The 23962-nt window shown below is 57.1% G+C and overlaps 3 protein-coding genes across 4 annotated transcripts; 2 read left to right on the plus strand and 1 right to left on the minus strand.

Moving 5' to 3' along the window:
* Positions 1-4658: 4658 nt before the first annotated feature.
* On the minus strand, positions 4659-8457 carry LOC138812919 (biogenesis of lysosome-related organelles complex 1 subunit 3). The gene is made up of 3 exons (XM_070001184.1): positions 8410-8457; positions 7450-8055; positions 4659-7141 (listed from the first exon to the last, which is right to left on the minus strand). Exon 2 carries the CDS (start codon positions 8044-8046, stop codon positions 7459-7461), a length of 588 nt encoding a protein of 195 aa, XP_069857285.1. The 5' UTR covers positions 8047-8055; positions 8410-8457; the 3' UTR covers positions 4659-7141; positions 7450-7458.
* Positions 8458-8995: 538 nt separating this feature from the next.
* Trappc6a (trafficking protein particle complex subunit 6A) lies at positions 8996-14967 on the plus strand. Of its 2 annotated transcripts, none has more exons than XM_070000570.1 (6): positions 8996-9112; positions 13189-13256; positions 13347-13464; positions 13798-13881; positions 14021-14114; positions 14725-14967. In XM_070000570.1, exons 1-6 carry the CDS (start codon positions 9029-9031, stop codon positions 14754-14756), a joined length of 480 nt encoding a protein of 159 aa, XP_069856671.1. In that variant the 5' UTR covers positions 8996-9028; the 3' UTR covers positions 14757-14967. The 2 variants fall into 2 exon arrangements, with proteins under 2 accessions (XP_069856671.1, XP_069856672.1); XM_070000571.1 differs by having other exon boundaries at positions 14729-14967.
* A 1120-nt stretch (positions 14968-16087) lies between these two features.
* Nkpd1 (NTPase KAP family P-loop domain containing 1) lies at positions 16088-23542 on the plus strand. The gene is made up of 4 exons (XM_070000572.1): positions 16088-16156; positions 16768-16885; positions 19936-20067; positions 21479-23542. The coding sequence occupies exons 2-4, from the start codon at positions 16795-16797 to the stop codon at positions 23299-23301; spliced, it is 2046 nt and encodes a 681-aa protein (XP_069856673.1). The 5' UTR covers positions 16088-16156; positions 16768-16794; the 3' UTR covers positions 23302-23542.
* The last annotated feature ends 420 nt before the right edge of the window (positions 23543-23962 follow it).

Consider the following 23962-nt stretch of genomic DNA (forward strand, 5'->3'; position numbering starts at 1 on the left):
CCTATTTTCTGAGGTTTTCAATGATCACCACATGCCTTGGATGCTTCATAAACAAGATATATAAATAAATACTCAGTACGTTCCTGAAAGATGTCAGCATTCTTCGGTGTTGAAATTATTCAAAGAGAACCACACAACGATGACTAAGCAGGTTGACAAGAACAAGTACTTGGACAGCGGAATCCAAACGAAAGAAATGGAGAGGTTAGGGGGCGTGGCTTTGTGGGCGGGGCGTGGTTTCCATGGGGGCGTGTCTCTGGGCGTGGCTAAAGTGTGGAGCCGCTCTGCCCAGCCAGCAGAAGGCCAAGTTCAATACTCAGTAGCTGAACATGGAGAACTCATAATAACCCAATGTCCACATGCTTAGCTTAGTTATTTAGTGGTAAATAACTGCTGGCATGTTAACAGATTCCGGAATTGCCGGAGACCATGGCCAAGCCTGACTTTCTTTTTTTTTAATTTGATTTTGTTTTTTAATTGGCAAAGCTAGGGATGAGGTTCACCATTACCCCAGCTGCAATTTTCTTTTTTTAATTTAGTTTTAGGCCATTTTTATTTTCTCTTTTTTTTTTGACCTCTGGGTTATTTACTTTGCAAATACTTGTGGGTTTTTTTTTTTTTTTGAGCTATCTTCCTGTTATTGATTTCTGTCAGGACAGAGAAAATATTTTGTAATATCTGACTTTTGTAAACAGCATGGGGCTGGATTTTTTTTTTTTCGGTCGTGGGGCTTGAACTCTGGGCCTAGGCACTGTCCCTCAGCTCTTCAGCTCAAGGGGAAAGCTCTACCACTTGAGCCACAGGGCCACTTCTGGCTTTTTCTGCTTACGTGGTACTGAGGAATGGAACCCAGAGCCTCATTCATGCAAGGCAAGTGCTCTACCACTGAGCCATCTTCCCAGTCCAATGGAGTTGAATTTTGCTCTATTTTAAAAATTTGCTTTTTTTTTAAAAAAACTCTCCCAAATAGGGTCTTGTGAGGCTCAGCACCTCTCGCTTGATAGGTTTTGTTTGGTAGCTCAGCTTGTCCTGTTATCATTTGGGCCACACCTCCAGCCCAGCTTTTTGGCTAACTAATTGGAGAGAGAGTCTGGAGGAGTTTTCTACCCAGACTATCCTTGAACTTGGGATTCTCAAGCTCTTTTGCTCGACTAGTGCTCTACCACTTTAAGCCACCACTTCCCAACTAAACCTTTTCTTTTCTTTTCTTTTCTTTTTTTTTGGGTCCGGTCATGGGGCCTGAACTCTGGGCCTGGGCGGCGTCCCTCAGTGTTTCAGCTCAAGGCTAGCGCTCTACCACTTGAGCCACAGCGCCACTTCCGGCTTTTTTCTTTTTACTTATGTGGTGCTGAGGAATCGAACCCAGGGCCTCAGGCATGCAAGGCAAGCGCTCTACCACTGAGCCACCTTCCCAGCCCCCAACTAAACCTTTTCTATTTAAACAAAAATAATTCTAATGCACCATGAGATGAAGAGATGAACCGTAGGAAAGGAGCCAGCATACAGCCCATGCGGGAGGAGGGGTAGGCCACTCCTGAGGTTCGCGTGCCAGTGTGAACGGATGCCCTGACCCCCGAAGGCATCCATGACCAGCCACAGATGTTCCACAATCCAAAGGAGCCGCTGGAATAACAAAACGAAGAGTCAGAACTAAAATAAACCTACAAAGAAAATAAAATGGGATCATGAAAAATCTCATGAATCCAAAAGAATATGAAAAGAGGACAACAAAGACCAAATGGAAAAATAAATTTAAAAATATACCTATATATAGGACTGGGAATGTGGCTTAGTGGTGGAGTGCTTGCCTAGCATGCATGAAGCCCTGGGTTCAATTCCTCAGTACATAAACAGAAAAGACTGGAAGTGGTGCTGTGACTTTAATGGTAGAGCGCTAGCCTTGAGCATAGAGAGGCTCGGGATTGTGCGTAGGCCCCGAGTTCAAGCCCCAGGACTGGTCAAAAATAGTGTGTGTGTGTGTGTGTGTGTGTGTGTGTGTGTGTGTGTGTGTGTTTGTACATACATACCAGATGAGAGAGAGACATAAAAAAATAGACAAGGAGGGGCTGGGAAGGTGGCTCAGTGGTAGAGTGCTTGCCTTGCATGCCTGAGGCCCTGGGTTCAATTCCTCAGCACCACATGAGCAAAAAGAAAAAAACCAGAAATGGCACTGTGGCTCAAGTGGTAGAGTGCTAGCCTTGAGCTGAAGAGCTGAGGGACAGCGCCCAGGCCCAGAGTTCAGTCCCCATTACCGGACCCAAAAAATTTTAAAAAAAGAAAATGTCTTTAGCCGGGCGCTGGTGGCTCACGCCTGTAATCCTAGCTACTCAGGAGGCTGAGATCTGAGGATCGCGGTTCAAAGCCAGCCCGGGCAGGAAAGACCGTGAGACTCCTATCTCCAATAAACCACCAGGAAAGCGGAAGTGGCGCTGTAGCTCAAGTGGTAGAGCGCTTGCCTTGAGCTGAAGAGCTGAGGGACAGTGCCCAGGCCCAGAGTTCAAGCCCCACGACTGACAAAAAAAAAAAAAAAAAAATAGACAAGGAATCTATTTACACGGGTCTGTACAGATTATCACATTGGACCCAAACTGTGCAAACATCTAATTCATCACAAGACAAAGATTGTCAGTCTGCATAAAGTCCAAACATATGCTGTCCCAAACAACTGTGTGTTAGCTGGTCATGGTAATGTACACCTGTAAATCCCAGCAGGAGAGATGGAGAGAAAAGGACCCTCTCTCAACAAATAGCAATAAAAATGAAAGAAATGTGCTTTAAACATAAAGATCTTCTATACAACAGGTAACTGAAAATGGATAACAGCTCTATACATAAAACCAACAATTCTAAAAGTCCTAGAAGAGCCAGGCTTCGTTGGCTCATACATGTCATCCTAGCTACTCAGAAGGCTGAGATCTAAGGATCAAGGTTCAAAGCCAGTGGGGGACAAGAAAATCCATGAGACTCTCTCTCTAATCAATCACTAAAAAGATAGAAGTAGATCTGTGGCTCAAAGGGTAGAGCGCTAGCTTTGAGTGGAAAAAAAAAAAAAAAAAGCCCAGAAACAGCTCCCAGGACCTGAATTCAAGGCCCATGACTGGCACAAAATGAAATTTTAAAACCCACAGCGGAAAAATTACTTCGTTCCCTGAAGTTACTCGCACTGACCACACGGTGGCGTCATGGGGCCCTCAGGTACCAACCTAGGAGAGAGGAAACACCTGTGCAGATACGCGGTTTACCTGTAATGCACACCCGGGGAGGGCAAACAACCCAAATGCCCGCTCCCGTGCGAGTGGATAACTAAGTCTCGGAGCACCGGATCAGCCGAGAAAAAGGACGAGCATATATATAAATATATATATATATATATATATATATATGTATGTATGTGTATATATATATATATAAATATATATATATATATATGTATATATAATATGGGTTAAGTCCTGGAGTTCCACCTTCCCCAGCTGTCACTTGAGCCACGCCCCTAACCCAAGAAAAACCAATTAGAAGCGGAGGCGTGGCTACGTGGGGGTGTGGCTCAAGTCACTGAGTTTAGGCCTTAACAAGATCACAAGCCCTGAGTTCAAATCCCAGTACAGCTACAATAGAAGTGGGAATCTTACTTTTTTTTTTTTAATTTATTTATGTGGTACCAAGGAATCAAACCCAGAGCCTCATGCATGCTAAGCAAGAACTCTACCACTAAGCCACATTCCCAGCCTGGAATCTTATTTTTTTTGTCAGTCATGGGGCTTGAACTCTGTGCTTGGGTGCTGTCCTTCAGCTCTTCAGCTCAAGGCGAGCACTCTACCACTTGAGCCACAGTGCCATTTCCAGTTTTCTGGTGGTTTATTGGAGGTAAGAGTCTCATGGACTTTCCTGCCCAGGCTGGCTTTGAACTGTGATCCTCAGATCTCAGCCTCTTGAGTAGCTAAGGATGACAGGCGTGAGCCACCTGTGCCTGGCTGGAATCTTATATTTGAAGGGGGTAGTGTTTTCTGTTTTTGTTTTGCTTTTTTTTTGGCCAGTTCTGGGGCTTGAGCTCAAGGCCTGGGCACTGTCCCTGAGCTTCTTTTGCTCAAGGCTAGCACTCTACCACTTGAACCACAGTGCCACCCAGCTTTTTCTGTATATGTGGTACTGAGGAATCGAACCCAGGGCTTCATGCATGCTAGGCAAGCACTCTACCACTGAGCCACATTCCCAGCCCTGGTGTTTGGGGTTTGTTTTTCCCCAGATAGGTGGTCTTACTGTGTAGCACAAACTAACCTAGAACTGATCCTCCAACCTCGTCCTCCTGAGTACTGGGATTATAGGCATATGCTGCCACACCTGGCACTATTTCAGAATTCTAAATAATGTGTGGTGAAGTGGAGGCTTCCTGCTGTAATCTTTGTGTTGTTTATGAATCTGACATTACAAGGTCAACATGAAGTCCTTCCCCCTCTCCCCCCCAGAAGTCTCAAGTTTGCGTGCCAGGCAGAACTCTAACATGTGGCCACACCTCTTGCCTGGCTTTTTCTGGTTAATTGGAAATGGAATCTCAAGGACTTTTCTAACGAGGCTGGCCAAGAAAACTGTATTTTCACGTTATTCTATGACTAGGAAAGCAAGAAAAAAAAAGAGTCAACTTTTAAATTTATGTTCATAGAGTTTTATTCCTTTAATGCTGAAAAACTTTAAGGAAAAGATGACACTGTATGTCTTTTTCCCTGTGGAATGGTTACATTTTCTCCAAGGACTAATTCTGAGTTAGTGCAACAGATAGGAAAATTGAACTAATTATGTGCAGCCAGGCCCTGGTGGTTCACACTTGTAATGCCAGATATTAAGGAGGCTAGATCTAGCTTTGAGCCAAGAAAGTTTAGTGAGAGCATGAGGCCCTGAGTTCAAATTCTAGTATCATAAGAATAACAAATAAGCCAGCAAATGTGGCTCAGAGTTAGGGCATTTGCCTCCCAGGCCCCAAACCTTGGGTTCAATGGACGTAAACAGAGAAGAAAAATTTAAACAAGCTACAGTGCTACCATGTCCTTAAAGTTAGCATGAAGGGAAAAATGGAAGGTCAGAACCAGGCTCAACTTGAACCACTGTGCGGGGTTGGGAACTGTGGAGACTGCTGTGTTCTATACAGGCTTTCCAGTAGAGGGCGGTAGAGAGTCAGAGAAAAGGGCTAATACAGTTCTGCTGTCCAGGCTGTTCCCTGGGCCTCCCTGGTCCCTGCAGGAGCAGGATGTACAGGTGCCAGCTCTAGGGGCAGCACGGAGCCCAGTAGACTCTGCTCCAAGTGGCCAGTGTTGTAGGAGTTCAGAGCTGGCTGATGCCTTAGCAGAGCCTCGCTTCTCTTCCTAGAGATAGAAAATTTCCAGTCATGCTTTCCTGCCATTATGCACATAGTGGTTCAAGATGTGTCTACTGAGTCCTTGTTCCTTCTGCTCAGAGCCCTGCCCCTCGTCCACACAGGAAGTCCCCCCTGGAGACTCAGCCAAGGGCCTAGCCCAGTGCTGTGGGACCCAGAACTGATTCCATCAGGCCAGGCATGGAGGCTCAGCCCTGTATTCCCAGCACTCCAGAGACTGAGGTAGGAAGATCGCAAGTTCAAGGCCAGCCTGACACAGTCTCCAAACACCAAGGAAGAAAAGCATCCGCAGGTCTTCAGTGCACTGTGGTTCACACAGGGGCCTCTGTTTCTTCCCAAACAGCCTAGCCCAAGGTTCTGCATTTCCGCATTGGCAGAATTGTCAAACGGTCTTTTCAAGTCCACTCTGCCGTTCTGGCCTGTGCGATTTCCATGTGCTCTTTGTAACTTGAAAGATGGGGCTGGGGGCAGGGGAGTCTTTACATGAATCCCAAGGCTAGGTCCCCAATCTGTGGCACTATTGGGACATAGTGGCACCTTTAGGGGAGGGGCCTAATGGAAGGAAGTTAGGTCATGGGGGGTGGGGCACGGACTGGAAGGAGATATTTTTTTTTTTTTTTTTTTTTTTTTTGTCGGTCGTGGGGCTTGAACTCTGGGCCTGGGCGCTGTCCCTCAGCTCTTCAGCTCAAGGCGAGCGCTCTACCACTTGAGCTACAGCGCCACTTCCGGTTTTCTGGTGGTTTATTGGAGATAGGAGTCTCACGGTTTCTCCTGCCCGGGCTGGCTTTGAACCGCGATCCTCAGATCTCAGCCTCCTGAGTAGCTAGGATTACAGGCGTGAGCCACCAGCGCCCGGCTAGGAAGGAGATATTGATTGGGACTCCAGCCCTTTGCTTCATCACCAAGTGCCTCGTGCATACCATGAAGAGCCTCCTGCCACAGAGCCACGTGACGGTGGACTGAGCCCTCTGAAACCATCGGCCAATATAAACCTTTCTGTGCTGTAGGCTGATTACCTCAAGCACTGTGTCACAGTGCGTGGGAAGCTAACACACTGGGCTTACAGCCTGGCTGATCACATACAATGGCCTTTGCACATACAATTCAGGTTGGTTTTCTCCAGCTCACTCCCTCTCACCTGTTGATCAGGCCTCAGGGAAGTCATGTGACCACCCCCTCCCCAGGCCAAGTCAGTCTGTCACACCTACACGTTTAGGATTCTAATCATAGTGCAAGAGGAAATCCGTCTATGCCATCAATTGTGATTACCCAGACTATTAATAGAATGTTTTATGAAGGTCTATTCCTCCCTCACTGCACTGTGAGTTCTGTGTGGGCAGAGACTGGCAGTTGGGATAGGCCTGGGACCTCCAAAACGGTGTGTTGAATTAATTTAATACAAACAAATGCACAACCAGGGCAAACAGTGAGGGAGACCTCGCCTTCCACAAGTCAGGGCTAGAGGTCTGAGGGAAAATCACCAGCTTGCTTGATTCCTGGCTCAGGTGGGAAGCAAGAGGCACTGACCAGGAGAAGGAAAGGTTTGAGGTTTGATGTGTCCATCGGCCTCTTCCTCCCCTCTCCATCCTGAGGCTGAGATGAAGACGTTGGCCAGCCAGGCAGTGTGAGCTGGCGGCTCACAGTTGTAAATCGCAGCTACACAGGAAGGAGGTTGAGCTCCCGAGGATTAAAGTTTGAAGCCGGCCAGGGCAGGAAGATCTGTAAGACTCTGATCTGGAAGTGGAGCTGTGGGTCGAGGGGTAGAGCACCAGCCTTGAGCGGAGGGGAAAAAAAAGGTCTCAGAGGCAGCACCCAGGCCCTGAGTTCAAGCCCCAGCACGGGTACGAACAGAATCAAACAAAAGGCAGAGAGGGGCAGGAGTGGTGTGAGGTCCAAGGAGAGAAATCAGAGCTCTCTCCAGGGAGGGAGTCCAGATTAGCCCTCAAGTCCCAGCATGACCAGGAGAGGGGTAGTGACAGGTGGGTGGCACGGGACAGAGCCAGGCCCCAGAGGCAGCAATCAGGTGATCACGGGTGCGGGGGGGGGGGGGGGGAAGGGGGGAGACACACAGACACACGCACCGGGCCCGGCTAGGCCCGCGGCCCCGGGTCTTGCTCGGGTTCGGTCCCCGGCACCCCGCGGATGTCCGGCAGCAGGCGACAGCCAGCCACGATGTCCAGGCGCTCGGCCAGCGCGCTGAGGTCCCCGCGCGCCAGGCGCACGCTGTGGGCGGCCGCCAGCCCCGCCGCCTGCGCGGCCGCCAGCCTCCCGGCCAGGGCGGCCACGTCGCGGCCCGCGCGGCGGTACACGCCGCTCACGGCGGCCGCCACGTCGTGGTCCAGCCGCGCCTGGCTCTCGGCCAGCCGGAGCTGCAGCAGCGAGCGCGCGGGCGCGGCGGCCGGGCTCTCCTCCGCCGCCCAGGCCTCGCCCGCCGCGCCGCGCTGCACCACGAGCGGAGGCAGGTCCCCGGGCGCCGCCGCCGGCTCCGCCTCGCCCTCCGAGTCCGTCTCCGCCGCCTCCCCGGCCACCCGCAGCCCCGTGGGGCGGCCGCGCGTCGGCCCCGCCGGGCCCAGGTACAGCTCCTCCTCCGAGGACGACGCCGACAGCTCCGAGTCCGTCTCGGCCGCCTCCCCCGGCACCACCGTGCCCGGCCTCCGCCGACGACCCCGGGACGCCATGGCGCGCGGCTGTTGGGAGAGGGGAGGGAAGAGGAGCGAGGGGTCGGCGGGAAACCCGATTCCCAGGCTGAGGAATTCTCGACGTGAACGGCGGGGGGCGACGGCTGGGGAAACTGAGGCGCGGGCCCACCGAAGCTCCCCGGGCCCGGCTCCCAGGCTCTCTCCCACCCGAGCTCTTTCCGAATTTGCCTCCCACCACAGGCCACACCCTCCGCACCGCACACCCGGAAGCACGCGGGGAACCGTGGGGAGCCGCCCCACGGCCTGTCACAGGAAGGACGGCCACGCCCGGAGGGAGGACGCACTCCCGCGGGTCCCGGATCCGCCGCGACCCCCCCACCCCACCCCACGCCCAGGCCGTACCACGTCTCCGAAGCTCAGACAACCTGCGAGGCGAGCTGCTTGGCGGAAGTGAAGCTTCACTGTGGGAGATGGGCGGGCTACAATTCTAGCCAATAGGAGAGCAACAGGCTGGGTGGGCGTGAGCGACCAAGGCATGACGGACAGCTCAGCTACCAATCAGTAACCAATCAGCCCTCAGTAACCGGCTTTGAGGGCGTGGAAGCAACGGAGTCACGTGAATTCAAGCGTGACCAATAGGGGGCAAGGGCTGGGTAGGTGCTTCCGTGTTGTGCTTCCAGAAACGTGCTGCAGTGGACAAATAGGGTTCTTGTAAACCTGAGGGTGTACGTGTCTATCGTGATGCAGCCAATGGGAATGCTCGAGGACTCGGAAACGGCGAAGCCTTCCAGTTACGGGCGGAAGAAGCTAAGACGTTTAGCCAATGAAAAAAACAGAGAAAGTCTTGAGCTTTTGTCTCACACGCTCACGCGTCCGCCGCGTGTGCCCATCGAGGAGGGCGGGGCTAGTTTAAAACACCAATAGGAACCGGAGTGGGCGGTCCACGGGAGGCGGGGCTTTTGAAACTAGACCAATTGGAGCTGGGGGCGCTGGGCGGTCGTTCGGCGCGGGAGTCTGGCGCATGGCGGACACGGTTTTGTTCGAGTTTCTGCACACCGAGATGGTGGCGGAGCTGTGGGCTGCGGACCTCCACCCCGGCCCGGGGGTGAGCTCCGGGTCCTGGAAGGGTGGAGTGGGGGAGAGGCGAGGATCGGATCGTCAGGCCCGGGTGGAAGTTTCTTGGGGTGCGCGGGTTCGAACCCGCGGCCCGGCCTCTGGCTCGCCGGATGTTGCAGGGGTTGAGTGACGTGACTCAGGGTGAAGCCCTGGCGGTAATTATAATAATTGGCGAATCTGGGGCGCGAGGAGGGCTCGCCTCCACCACGCACGCACTCAGTGACTTAATCTTCGTGTTTGAATGACCTCGGAAAACGTGGACGTCGGGCAGCCCCGACCTCTCAGAGTGAGCGTCCGGGTGACCATCACGGTCATCGCGGTTCATGAATTCACCCGACAGACTTTGGCAAAGACCTGCAAGGAGGGCCGGTACTGGGGTTCAGGAGGAGAAGCTTGGAGGACCGAGACCAGAGTGGGCAAGAGCGTGACACCCTAAACACACACGGGCACGGTCACTAAGAAGCAAAAGATCTGGAGGGAGGGTTCAAGTGGTAGAGCACCTTGCCTAGTAAGCATGAAGCTCTAAGTCCAATCCTCAGTACTGCCAGGGGGCTGGGGAAGGGGAGAGGTCAGAGGAGAGAAATCTGTTTACGGCTTATACCTGTAATCCTAGCTAGGAGGCTGAGATTTGAGGGTCATGGGTTTGAAGCCAGCCTATGCAGGAAACATCCATGAAACTGTGTGCGTGTGTGTGTGCACGTGCACATGCGCGCACTTGAACTCAGGTCTGCTCTTGCTAAGTAGGTGTCCTACTGCTGAGCCATGCTTTCAGCTACATCCTTTTTTTTTTTTTTTTTTTTTTTTTTTTTTTTTGTCGGCTGTGGGGCTTGAACTCTGGGCCTGGGCGCTGTCCCTCAGCTCTTCAGCTCAAGGCGAGCGCTCTACCACTTGAGCTACAGCACCACTTCCGGTTTTCTAGTGGTTTATTGGAGATAGGAGTCTCACGGTCTCTCCTGCCCGGGCTGGCTTTGAACCGCGATCCTCAGATCTCAGCCTCCTGAGTAGCTAGGATTACAGGCGTGAGCCACCAGCGCCCGGCTTCAGCTACATCCTTGAGATTCTGATCCACCTGATTTCTCTGTATTGACCATTTGCCATTTGCCTGATTGACTGGGCTCCTAATGCCTTATCTGATGGTTCCTTCATTGTGTCCTGTGGCTTGAACAAGCACTTCCTCTGTGACATCTGACAGGGACACCCATAATGTTCCTTTTTTTTTTTTGGTCAGTAGTGGGGCTTGAACCAGGGCCTGAGCGCTGTTCCTAAGCTTTTTCCACTTCAGGCTAACACTCCACCACTTTGAGCCATAGCACCACTTCCAGTTTTCTAGTGGTTCATTGGTGATAAGAGTCTCCTAGACTTTTCTTCCTGGGCTGGCTTTGACTCATGATCCTCAGCTCTCAGCCTCTTGAGTAGCTAGGATTACAGGCGTGAGTCATCAGCACCCAGCTCTATTCGTGACATTTTTAAAAATTGAACTTCACAGTTGGCTGCTGTGAGATCTGAGGATCGATGTTCGAAGCCAGCCTGGGCAGAAAAGTCCCTGTGAAACTTTTTTTTTTTTTTTGGTAGGTTGTGGGGCTTGAACTCTGGACCTGGGCGCTGTCCCTCAGTTCTTCAGCTCAAGGCAAGCGCTCTACCACTTGAGCCACAGCGCCACTTCCAGTTTTCTAGTGGTTAAGTGGAGATAAGAGTCATCCCAGGCTAGCTTTGAACCGTGATCCTCAGATCTCAACCTCTTGATTAGCTAAGATAGACAAGAGCTACCGGTGCCTCGCTCCCGAGAGACTCTTTTTTTTTTTTTTTTTTACAAAAACAAAACAAAAAAACCCAGTTTATTTATCTTTTAGTTTTTCCAAAATTGAAAATATCAAGTCCTACTGCTAAGGAGAAAACAAACAAACATAAAATCTGAGACCCCTCCCCACTTCTCTTAAAAGTCACAGAACATGGAAGTGCAGGGGGACAGGTGGGTGCTGAAAATAGCGGGGAAGAATGGCAGGATTAAAATTCCCCCAATACTTAAAAAAGATGTTCAACAGAAACTGTGATAAATATCAGACAATGCAGGACAAGGAAAAATAAGGAGCAGCAGTGCTCAGAGTCTCTTATCTCCAGTGAACCACTCAAAAACTGGAAGTGGTACTATGGTTGCACTGGTAGAGCTCTAGCCTTGAGCACAAATAGGCTCAGGGACAGTGCCTAGGCCCTGAGTTCAGGCCCCACAACCAACAAAAAGAAAAATTTGAACTTTACTCCTTAAGATTTTTTTTTTTGGGGGGGGGTCCGGTTGTGGGGCCTGAACTCTGGCCTGGGCGCTATCCCTCAGCTCTTCAGCTCAAGGCTAGCGCTCTACCACTTATGAGCCACATTGCCACTTCCAGCTTTTTTTTTTCTTGCTTATGTGGTGCTGAGGAATCGAACTCAGGGCCTCACGCATGCAAGGCAAGCGCTCTACCACTGAGCCCCTTCCCAGCCCTCCTTAAGATTGTTTAGGCAGGTATTCTACCACTTGAGCCATAAATCCTAGTTGTTTTTCTCGTAGATGGTTTTTCAGATAGTCTCACACTTTTGCTCGTGCCAGCCTTCAACCAAAATCTTTTGCCTCTTGAGTAGCTGAGACAACACACAAGCTGTGTCAATATGCTTGACTTGCTGTAGAGATAGAATCTCACTAACTTTTTTGCCCTAGCTGGCCTCTGGATCTCTGCCTGCCAAGTAGCTGGAATTACAGGCATGAATGAGCAACGTGTCATTTCCTAAACAATACAGTATAACAACTATATACATATAATTTGTCTTGTAAACGTCGTAGTACTTGATGCTATGCAAATGCTATGGAATATGAAATCTCACCAGTCATTTGCATTATAATCATTTAGATCTGATTTACAGTCTATGGAAGGGCTGGGTGTTGGCTCTGGGTTAGAGGGTTTGCCTAGCAGGTGAAAAGGTCTTGGGTTCCAACCCCAGCACTGCAAAAATGAAAATGTCTAGTCTGTGGGAGACTCTGTAGGTTCTGGGCACACACTAATTCCTATGAAGGGCCTGAGCCTCCTTGGATTTTTATCCTGGGGTCCTGAGGGAGAAAGGTTTTATCTGAGTCCTTAAAACCAGCCTCCAAGATGGGTATCATTGCCCTGGGTTTTGTGTTGTAACAGGATCTGACTATGTAACTAACCCAGGCTGGCCTGGAATTCAGCAATCCTGTCTCCACCTCCTGAGTGTTGGGATTACAGGCGTGTACTATCATGCCTGCCTGCCTTTTATGCAGACGGGGCTGGAGCTAGGAAGAGGAGAAGGGTCTTTTCTGAGGCCACACAGGATTGGCCAGTCAGAGGCAAAATGAAAACCCCAGTTGCCCAGGTGACTGGGGAACTGTCCCCCACCTGGATCCTGTCCTTGAAGGGGTCCCCTCCACACCATGATGTCCTTTCCTTTCCCTTGGGAAACAGGTGTGGTGCACCCCAGAAAAGCCTTTGACTCTGAGCCAGGCTCTAGCCTATTCACAGGAATGGGAGAGTCCCTACCTTGGACTTTCTGGGAGCATGGCAGTCCCCCCCGCCCCAGTGCCTAAGAGCTTTGCAAGGACTTGTCAGCAAGTTCTGGTTTTCTTTCTGTGAGCTTCCAGGGGTAGTGAGGCGACTGGGGTGAGGCAGGGAGGAGGCGCTCCCCCTCTTCCTTCTGTCTCTGTCCCTCTCCATGGTTCCCCCAATAGCAGTGACCACAGCTCACCGCCACCGCAGGTAGTGAGCCCCACTGCATGTGGGGAAACTGAGACACGGGGCCCCGAGATAAGCTGCCCCAGGGGTCCAAACCCATTGTCAGTGGGCATTGTTGGGGCGCCTGTCACCTCACTGAGGCCTGGCAGATGAGCCCTTGGAGGACAGAGATATTCTCTGGCATGCTGGGACAAATTGGAGAGCCTCTCTGCACAGGGGGCCACGGGGTGCTGGGTGCAGAGCCCCAAAACTCAGCCTCCCCGGCCAGGGTTCTCATTCCTCTAATGGCTGCTGCTGGAGAGGTGGCCAGGGGCCCCTGAGTCTCTCCCCCCTGGCCTTGTAGGGACAGAAGACCAGCCTGTCTGTCCTGGAGGGCATCGGCTTCCGTGTGGGCCAGGCTCTGGGTGAGAGGTGAGTGCCCTCCCCGCCCCCCCTCCACTGGCTCTGCCCCTAACCCACACCCCCCAGCATCAGCGAGGCCCACCTGCCCCCCTCCGCCAGGCTGCCCCGGGAGACCCTGGCCTTCAGGGAGGAGCTGGATGTCCTCAAGTTCCTGTGCAAGGACCTGTGGGTAGCTGTGTTCCAAAAGCAGATGGACGGGCTCCGCACCAACCACCAGGTTGGGGGTGCTGGGAAGAGTGGGACCCCCCCTTCCCCTTCCAAAGACAGCTCCCCCTCCTGTGGGGAGCTAGGGCTGCACAGTGAGCACCAGCACGGCCTTGGTGACAGCCTGGGTTAGGGGGCGTGGCCGGGGTGGGCGTGGCCGGTGGGGGCGTGGCCCAGGCCCCTTGTCCCTGTTCCCATTGACAGCCTAGGCTGCCTTGGTGGGTCAGTCAAGCCCAAGTCAGCCTCGGGCCCTCCTGCAGTTCTGAGGATTGAGCCCCACATGGGGGTACCATGCAGGCAGGAGTGGGCGGGGATGGGACCCCCATGGCCGCTCCTCTGCCTCCAGGGGACTTACATCCTGCAGGACAACAACTTCCCTCTCCTGGTGCCCATGGCCTCCGGCCTTCAGTACCTGGAGGAAGCACCCAAGGTATGGGGGTGGGAGCATGCCCTTCCCATCCCCTGTCTGCCTCCCCCACCCCATGTTAGGCCTCTCCCAGGCTGGGGACCTGGGTGCTGGCCTCGCCCCCTCCCCACAGTGGTCTGTGTCCTCCCCGCCCCCACCCCAGTTCCTGGCGTTCACCTGTGGCCTTCTGTGTGGCACGCTGCGTACCCTGGGCGTCCAGAGCCTGGTCACCGCCTCTGTGACCACCCTGCCTGCCTGTGAGTGGGGGGGGCCCTTGTCCCGTGAGTGTGCTGGGGACTGGGGGAGGGGGGGAACCCAGAGACCAAGCCCCAAGGGACAGACGGAGAAGTTGAAGCTCAGAGAAATTTTTTTTTTCTCCAGCTCAGGCTGGGAATAAATTGTGTGGCAATTCCCCAACATTTCCTCCAGCACAGAACCTAGAGGCGGGGACCCCTCCTGGGGTGGCTGGTATCAGGGTAGGTGGGTGGGAAGTTGGGGCCCACCTACAGGTCCCCCCCCTAACTGATCAGCCAGAGTCCCCTTCCTGCCAAGGGCAGCCTGTGAGAAGCCCCCCCACTTCCCGTCCCCTGGTGGGGTCTGGTGGGCGGGGCCTGCACAGAGCCGAGCCACAGAGGCCTGGCTGGCTCCACCCCGCCGCCCACACAGACCAGGTGCAGGCCAGGTGTGGGGTGGGCGGGTGCAGCACCCCCCCCTTTGATCCACTCACCCATCATCCTCTTGAGGTGTGCGGCCTGGGCCACCCAGGCTGCCAGTGCAGGGCAGGGGTGAAGTCTGAGCTGGGTGGGTGCCCTCTGCCCGCCCCCCCCATCCTAACCTCCAGGTAAAGCAGCCTTCTCTCCTTTCCAGGTAGGTTCCAGGTGGTGATCCTCAAGTCCTGATGAGCCCAGGCTGCCCAGCCCCCCACCTCCCGGGAGATGGTCCGGTCTGAGCCCAGCCATCCAGCCCTGAGCTGCACAGGGGGGTGGGGGGGTCTTAGGGCTGGTGGTTTCGAGTCCCGGGGGTCCACGCAGTCAGGGCTGTTATGGAGGACCTGGGTGCGTCATGCTGGGTGGCAGGCGCTCAATAAAGATTCTTTGTGTGGAATCAAAAGTAGAGCGGACTGTCCTGACCCCCCCTGTAACCTCTCCGTCCGCACCCCGCTCCCCAGCCTCTCCCAGGCTCTCTGCTCGTCACCCAGCCCGGTACTGCCCTTGGCATGGTGAAGGGCACCAGAGCCCCTCCCTGGGGATCATGCCAGGCACCTGCCTCATGCCTACTTCCCAACCCCACTCCCCATCTTCCAAGAGCCCCCTCGCCACCGCTGCCCACCCAGCCACCACCTCAACCTGAGCGCGGGGCAGTGGCAGGCACAGTGACCCGCCACACACATCCCAGGCCCGGGCTTGCCACCCCTGCCACCCCCCGGGGGCTGGGGGAGCTGGGGGGGGGGGACAGGGCTCAGCCCTGGCCAGACCTCCAAGGAAGGCCATACCGAGTTCCTTCGCCCGGCAGACCACGCCACTGGTGAAGGGACATCGTATCCTGACACGCCAGCCACCGTGGGCAGATGACCCTGGACAGCGGGGGGCGGGGGGGGGCGGGGGATGGGGTGTCAATGCCTCCCCCTCTGAGGCAGGAGAGCTCTTGCCTTTAATTCTCCACTCTGTGTGGCAAGCGGTCTCCCACCTCTGCCTCAGTTTCCTCATGTGTGGTGGGCAGCGCCGCAGCTGTGGGCTGGGCCGAGGGCACAGGTCACCGGGTGACCAGGCCCCAGGGCTGCTCCACGCGTGTGCTGTCGCTGGGGTGATATTCCAAGCATCCCAGGTAACTGGGTCAGCGGCTGCCACTGCTAAAGGCCCTCCTGACAACCTGGGGAGGCAGGCCCCCGCCTGGCCCACTCAGCAATGAGGAAGCCGAGGCCCAGAGGGGTGAAGTCATTTGCCTAAGGTCACATAGCCTTAGCTGTGCATCTCCATCCTCCCCTGTCGGGCCCCTTGACCTCCATTAAGAGTGTCCAGACGCCAGGGGCCGGCCCGGTGGCCAAGGGCTAGGGGCCTAGCTGGCTTTGTGTCTCCATCATCCCTCTCCCGGGGTACAGCGTGCCCTGTTGGGGTGCCAGTCCTAGAGAGCACCAGGCCAGGCGGCTGCCAAGGGGGGTGGGGTCAGGCTGGCAAACCGGTCAGGCGGGCGGGGCGGGCGGGCGGCGCGGGCACCTGCTGGGCCTGCGCCGATAGTTGTGGGGCTTGCCGGGCAGCTCAAGGCCACAGGCAGGGAGCTGGGGCCGCGAGGCCGCCGCCAGGTACGTAGCCCGACCCCGGACCAGGGGAGGGGGCAGGCAGGGCCCCCACCCGGCCTCCAACCCTCACCAGCCCTGGTCTACCCCCCCCCTCGCCCCCCAGCCTCATCTGTCTCTGAAGGCCCACAGAATTCCCTTCCTCACCCCGGCCATGCTTCCATCCTCTTCTCTTCCAGCCTGTTCCCCCCTCCCCCCCACCCCGGGTTTGCTGAGCCTCCCTGTGAACTAATCTGCCCATGTTTCAAGGCTCCCCCAGATCTGCCCTCCCTCTACCTGCTGGGTTCAGCCCTTGAGGGTACAGGGCTCACCCTCTGCTGCTCCCTGGTTTTCCCCAGCCCCCCGTGGACCCCCATTTCCCCAGCGCGCATCTGCTCCGTACTCTTCAGTCCCAGCGTCACCCCGACACCCCAGCGGTTGCCCGTCTCCCCTTGGGTACCAATTCCTTTGGGTACCCATCCTGGTGGCTCAGAGACTCAGGACGGGGGCCCTCACCTGTGCAAGGCCACACAGGGCCATCCCGAGGCAAGGCAGGGACTCAGCCCTTAGCCCCCCTCCCCCGATTCCTGCCCCCCAGGGGCCGGGCACTAAGACTGTCCTGTGTGTCCCTGGCCTAGGCACAGGCCCGGACACCGCCGCCCACCATGCAAAAGCACTATGCAGCCCAGTTCACCAAGGGCGCCCGGACCTCTGCCGAACGCTGCTTCTTGGATCCTGAAGCGGGGCATCAAAGAGGTAAGGGTTCAGTTTTTTGGGGGAGAGGATGGCAGAGAGAGGGAAGCCTAAGGGTGCATCGTAGGTGATGGAGAGGCAGAACTTTTGGTTCAGGGGTCAAAAGTCACCTGTAGAGGCTGTGTGTGTGTGTGTGTGTGAGACAGGGTCTGTTTCCTAAGCTGTGTGTGTGTGTGTGTGTGTGTGTGTGTGTGTGTGTGTGTGTGTGTGTGTGTGTGTGTGTGTGTGTGTGTGTGTGTGTGTGTGTGTGTGTGTGTGTGTGTGTGTGTGTGTGTGTGTGTGTGTGTGTGTGTGTGTGTGTGGTCTGTTTCCTAAGCTGGGCCCAGACTCCCAGAAGCTGGAGACGCAGGTGCCCGCCCGTCCCTGGAGGGTGGGTCTCAGACAGGGTCTGGGGGGGACCAAACATGGGAGCCTGCTCTAGGAGAGGAGCAGGGAGGTTTGCTCCAAATCCCCAGGCTTGGGCGACAGCCCCCATGTCGGGGAACAGCACAGGGAGAGGGAGAGGGGAATGAATGTGGGATGAGGAGGGGCCATAGCCTGGTCCAGCCTCCCCGGAGTCCTGCGGGCTCCTGACCACGAGGGCCAGCATCTCCTTGCAGCCCAGCCTGAACCCAGGAGCAAAACCCACCCCTCCCTCTCCCTGGTTACCCCCCCTCCGTGGCCACCGCCAGTCCCCTGGCCTCCAGCCAGAGCCCCCCAAGGAAGCAGGGCAGGACATGAGGATGGCAGGCGGCACAAGTCTTGAGTGGGACCTGTGTCCTCTCCCACCCTCACCTGGCTGACCCCCCCCCCCGGTGCTGGAGGGGGTACGGCCCCCTTCTCTGCCATACCCTCCTTGCTGGTGTCCCTGACTTGCCCCCAAATACTCCTCCAACACAGCGTTCACCTGCACACTCAGCCTGATTGGTGCCAGTGCCCACCCCCAGGGCTCGGGGGGCCCAGGCCCAGTCACCCCCACTTCCTTCCTTCCAGGATGCTGTCACCGGTCACGTCAGGACCCTGCGGCGCCTCGAGCCCATGGGCCCTGTCGGCCTTCCCCCCAATCACACTGGCAGCAGGCCTACCACAGACACCGGGGGGGCAGCAGCTGGCACCGGGGCCCCCTGTCCCCGGTTCTGCAGCAGCAGCAGCAGCAGCAGCAGCAGCGGCGGCGGCAGCCCCCGCCCCCCAGCCCCGTACGGCAGCGCATCTGCCCAGTGCACGGGGCCCCGAAGGGGCTGCCCACAGCCGCCACCACTCCCCCAACACCTGTCAGCGCCCCCCAGCTGCCCCCCAAACCCACCACGTCACCCAGTGCAGCACCCAGCACGACCAGCAGCGGCCCAACAGAGCCCTTGGCACCCGGCGCCCTCCTGGAGCCCAGCGAGCCCACAGAAGCCCGGCCCCTGCGGGCTCCCGCAGCCTGCGGCTCCTTCACCTACGGCGCCGGTGCCCAGCCAGGCTTTTTGGGGGGCTCCTGCCTCGCTTTGCCTGGGCCTCTTGCTCCCTGACTGGTGCCTGGTTAGGGCCTGTCTGCATTCCCGCACTCTGGTCCCTTTTGGGGGGGCGGGGCTGGGTCCTAGGTGGTCGCCTCTGCCTCGCCCCCGTTGGGCTCATGGCTTCCGGGCCAGGCCTGAGCCTGTCCCTCTGCTCTGCTTTCTCTGTCCCCAGCCGCCCTCCCTGTCTCTCTTGACCCAGGAGGCCAAGGGAAGGCCACGGGGCAGGGGGGTGGCAGCACTGACTGGGGGCAGCTTCTTGGCCTGCTCAGGGGTGGGGGAGATGGGTGAAACATGGAGGTACAGGAACGGGGGTACAGGGCTGGCTGGGGGAGGAGCAGGGATTCATGGAAGCTGCCCCACGTGTCTTCGTGGAGCTGTGCTGGGGGTGGGGGTGGGCACCAGGTAAGTGGCATTGTACTGAGGTGACACCGTGTGACCCGCACAGGGAGAGGTAGGGACGGCAGAGCTGCACATGAGACTGGCCGTTGGGAGGCAGGGGCAGCCGAGGCCCTGAGGTAGCTTCTTCCGGGGCAGCCCTAGATGGCAGGAACCCCAGATGGCTCCCAAGCCAAGGAGAGACGTATGCTGACTTGGGGTGTAACACAGAGAGAGGGGGCCCAGGCAGGTGCCTGGCAAGCCGGCAGCGGCTGAGTAGAGCAGGAGGTGCTGGCGGCCTGGGCAGGGTGGCGGCGCGGAGGTGGGGACAGAGTTGTTTTAAGGTCTGGTTTGACGGTAGCGTGACATGCTGGATGGGGACGCAGGTCTAGATCAGGCACCCTTGTTCCTGGAGCCCTGGGGCCAGGATGTCTATTTCACGCAGGAAAATAGAGGCTGAGTAAGACCAGGTCACCCATCATTGATGAAGCAAGCATACCTATTGATTAGGTCCACCCTGGCCACCTCAGCTGACCTCCATCTTCCTAGCAGGTTCCTTCTAGGTGCCTCGGGAAGTGGGGGGTTACAACCCTCCCTCCCCCTCCCCCATGATTGAGCCTTAACTTTCCTTCACTCCAATTCCACACCCAGGGACTGATGATGTGGCTGGCCTGTCCCCTTGTCTGGCCTGCTGTCTTCTCGTGGTCTCTCAGAGGTCACTTCCCGTACCCCTGTAGAGAAAGTTGGGGGGGGGGGCTAAGATTGAAAGGCAAGTGTGCACCCGTTACTGGCAGGGCAGAGGCCGGGAGGGAGCCGGGGGAGGACAGGAAGGAGTACAAGAGAGGCAGGAGGACTCTGGATATTGGGGGTCAGGCTAGCAGAGTGGTGATTTGGAACAGTGGGAGCTGTGGGGGGGGCAGGAAGGCTTCCTAGGCCAGCTGAACCCCACAACCTCCAAGGGTGGCATGGCCAGCCTGCCCGCTTCGCTCAGGGGATCCCGGGTCAGCCTCCTCCCTGGCCACACATGGCACATGTGTGAGATAAGAATCCTCCATGGTGACCTGAGTCACCTCTACCTGTCAGGCAGAGGATGCTGAGGCCTGGCGGGGCTGGATGTGGGACCAGGGGAGGGCAGATGGGAGGAGGGAGGGTGGCACCCAGCCAGCCTCACTGACTCAGTTTCCCCACCCCGCCCTTCAGACATCCTGACTGAGGATGATGTCTACTGCAGCTGCCTGGCCAAGACTCTGTGCCACGTGCCAGTCCCTGTGACCGTGGGTTTCTATGCCCCCTTCGGCTGCCGCCTGCACATGATGTTAGACAAGATAACCAGTGAGCATTTCGGTGTTGAGGGCGGGTGGGAGACATGAGAAAAGGAGCCTTTGGGTCCCTGCCCAGCTCCAGGCTGCCCCTAGCCCCGCTCTCCCAAAGCCAGCCTGTCCCAGCCCAAAGAGCTGTGACTCAGCAGCCACCAGGTCCTTCCCAGGCACACAGACTCCACCTGGTCCCTGGCTTGCTCAACATCCTGGCTTCCTGGATGCCTCAGAGTCCCATCCTTTCCTTGTGGCCTCCATCCTTGCTGCGTCCACTTCAAGGGATCTTCCTAAAATAATGACTGTCCTGTTCCTCCTCTGTTAGCATTCTACAATCCCATGATCCCCAGCACCCTGGCGAGAAAGCTTTCATGCCTCTACTGGCACAGATCTGCACCTGGATGGTCACAGGGACACATGGGGGTCTGGAAAAAGGAAGGGTCCAAAAAGTCCCACCCTGAGCTTAGTGGCATGGGAGGTGACCGTCCTGCTCTTTTACTCACTGGCCTCAAAGATCCAGTCCTGGACTTTTTATGATCCAACTTTAAAAGTTTTTTTTTTTGAAGCAGAACTTGAACTCAGAACCTGGTAGTTTTGCTCATAGGATGATGTTCTACCACTTAAGCCATACCTCCAGCCTTTGATCCAACGTTTAGACATTTCCAGCATCTTCTTGGTGCAGAGGACTCAGTGGTGACCAAGATTAGAGGGCCCTTCCTGTCCTTGGCTCACGGTCCAGGAGGACAGTCAGATTTGTCTCGGACACTGATGACACAAAGTGGGAAGAACCCAGGCAATCAGCAGCAGGAGAGGACAGAGCCAGGAAAACAGCCCCAGGCGGTGTCTCAGCTGCCTCATTCATTCATTCATTCATTCATTCATTCCTTGTGGCCCCACAGAACACCCCCCCCCACACACACACAGAACTTACAGCCTCCCACAGGAGAGGGACACCAGTCCTAGCTCTTTCTCCTGGTCCTCTTGCCTCCCCATCTGCTCTGCTTCTGCCCTTGCTCTCTGGCTTTGCCTTCTAACAATGCAGGTGCAAAGGGGGGCACCAGACTTCCCACACCCCACTTGCACCCGCTCTCAGCTCTTTAAGGTGGGCTAAGTCGGCTTCGCTTTCAGGTCCTGGTCTCCGCTTTGCTTAGCCGGTCTCTTCAGAAGCGCCACATCCCTTTATAACCACGCCCAGGCCACCAAGCCACGCCTCTGACCGCACTTTTCAGATAAACCACGCCCCTCCTGTAAATCACCCATTTGAGTTCCACCCCTTCTCCAGCCACGCCCCCTCTCCAGTCCGACAATGCCTTTCCCCAGTACCGCCCTGACAGCCACGCCCCTCATCTGGCCACGCCTCCAGCGCATCCGCCATTCACAGGACTTCCCGCGCCCTAAGCTCCTCCCTCTCCTCCCCCCCCCCCCTGCAGTGCTGATGCAGCAGGAGGCCGCTCAGCGCGAAACGGAGGAGCTGCAGCGAGTGCAGTGGAGACCGCGGCAGGTTCGGGGCTGGGGCGTCCCGCAGCTGCTGTGGTACCTGGTGTTCCTGCAGCCCATCATCACCGAAGTGCACCTGCGACGCAAGAACGTGCAGTTCCTCTTCATCCGCTTCAGCGCCTGGCAGTACGCGGGCACTGACAAGCTGTGGGCCGGGCTGGTGACCACGCTGTGCGAGGGCATCCGCCACCACTACGGCGCGCTGCCCTTCAGCGTGTACTCGGTGCTGGGGAACAAACCCACCACGACGGCGACGAGCTTCTGCCAGCGCGAGTGGCACTGCCGGGTTCGCGTGTGCCTGGCGCTGGTGGCGCTGGTGGCGGCGCTGGGCCTGGGCGTGGGGCTGCTCTACCTGTCCCTGGGCAGCAGCCACGCGGGGGGCCACGGCGCGGTGGCCGGCGGCCACCTGCTCAAGGTGTTCGGCGGCGCGGCCACCACGCTGTCGGGCTCGGGGCTGCTGATGGCCGTGTACTCGGTGGGCAAGCACCTGTTCGTGAGCCAGCGCAAGAAGATCGAGCGGCTGGTGTCTCGCGAGAAGTTCGGCAGCCAGCTGGGCTTCATGTGCGAGGTGAAGAAGGAGGTGGAGCTGCTGACGGACTTCCTGTGCTTCCTGGAGATCTACCAGCGGCGCCGGCTGCGCGTGGTGCTCGAGGTCACCGGGCTGGATACGTGCTACCCGGAGCGCGTGGTGGGCGTGCTCAACGCCATCAACACGCTGCTCTCCGACAGCCACGCGCCCTTCATCTTCATCCTGGTGGTGGATCCCAGCATCCTGGCCGCCTGCCTGGAGAGCGCGGGGAACATGAAAGGCACGGCGGATAACGGCTACCTCTTCCTCAACCGCACGGTCACGCTGCCCTTCTCCGTGCCCATCATGGGCCGCCGCACCAAGCTGCAGTTCCTGCACGACGCCGTGCAGAGTCGCGACGACCTGTTGTATCGTGAGATTACGCGCAAGCTGCGGCTGCCGGTGGTGGGCGAGGGCGCAGGCGCGGGCGGCGAGGTGGTGCAGCTGCTGGCGGTGGAGACGCAGACGGTCGAGGGCGCGCGCTCGCAAGGCCACATCGACGAGGAGGCGGCGCGCCGCATCCACGAGGCGCTGCTCTGCCTGCACGACGAGCGCGACTGTCTCTACGAGTACGTGCCCGACAACGTGGTGTCCATGCGGCGCATCGTCAACACGGTGCCCATCACCGTGCGCCTGCTGCAGCAGCAGCAGCAGCAGGCCGAGTGCCTGGGGCCCACGCCGCGCCAGGCCGTGGCCTGGGTGGTGCTCGCCAACCAGTGGCCTTGTCGCCTCAGCTGGGTGTTGCAGTGCCTGGAGGACCGGCAGCAGGCCGGGGGCGCGCCTGACGGCCGCGCACGCCTCTGGGACGTGTTCTGCGACAACAGTCGCGAGCTGCACACCATGACCAAGGCTCTGCGGAACGTGCTGGACCTGGACGGGGACCCTGAGCTCTTCGAGCGTTTCCTGGGGGGCGATTTTCCCTTCACCGTGGCCGAAGCGCAGAGCCTGCTCCGATGCACGGTCAACCTGGACCACTCCATCCGCCGTCGCATGGGGCTCATCCGGGCCGTCAGTGCCCTCAAGCCCCCCAGCCCGCCCAGGTCCCCCGCCACCCCGGATGCCTCCCATGCAGCCAACAGAGCCAACGACGAGTTGGGGGCAGCCCCAGCTGGACAGATATCAAGGCAGGCCAATGCAGTCCACGCTCGGGACTGGGCCTCTGGGGCCAAGTTGAGGCCAGTAGTTTGAGTTCCCAAACCCCCAGGGGTCCTGGAATGGGGGCCTCCCGCCTGGATGACAGGGGCAGGGGTGGGACTGGGCCTCAGGCCCCACATGGAGGAGGCCATTGGTGACCACATACCCCTGGATGGCTCTGAGAGCCCCAGTGGGAGAGGCAGGCTGTGGCCTCCAGAAGTGGACCTGTGTCACTGAGCGCCAAGGGAAGGGCCAGTGGAGGACACGGAGTTCGAGTGCAATAAAAGATGTGGAAAGCTGGGTTGGTCTCCATGGCCTGGATTTCCTGGCTCCAGGAGGCCCGGAACCAGGCCTGCCTCACCCTGCCCCAGCTCACTTCCTCCGTTTGCCAGGTCTCTGAGCTACCCAAGCTGACATCCTGGGTGGCAAGAGGGTTGAGGAGGCAATGGGCGGGGCTGTGGGGGCAGAGACGATGAAGGCGGACGGCCAGGTTGACTCAGGCAAAGGGAGCACCCAGGCCTCAAGCGATCCCAGCCCTCGCCCCCACACCCTGGCCTGGCCTCCATGGGCAGGAGCTGGCATTTCCCAAGGGGCTGGGAGACCGCCTTGCCTCACCATGGGGGTTACTGAGGTCTCAGTCAGCATGGCTGGGTGGCGCCGCCTCCCAGAAGCAGTTATTGTCTGCGGGCCCATCACTTGCTCAAGCCCCTGCCCC

This window comes from Dipodomys merriami, unplaced genomic scaffold (genome assembly GCF_024711535.1).
Source record: "Dipodomys merriami isolate MVZ:Mamm:240054 unplaced genomic scaffold, mDipMer1.0.p SCAF_57, whole genome shotgun sequence".
In the NCBI taxonomy this organism is placed as follows: domain Eukaryota; kingdom Metazoa; phylum Chordata; class Mammalia; order Rodentia; family Heteromyidae; genus Dipodomys; species Dipodomys merriami.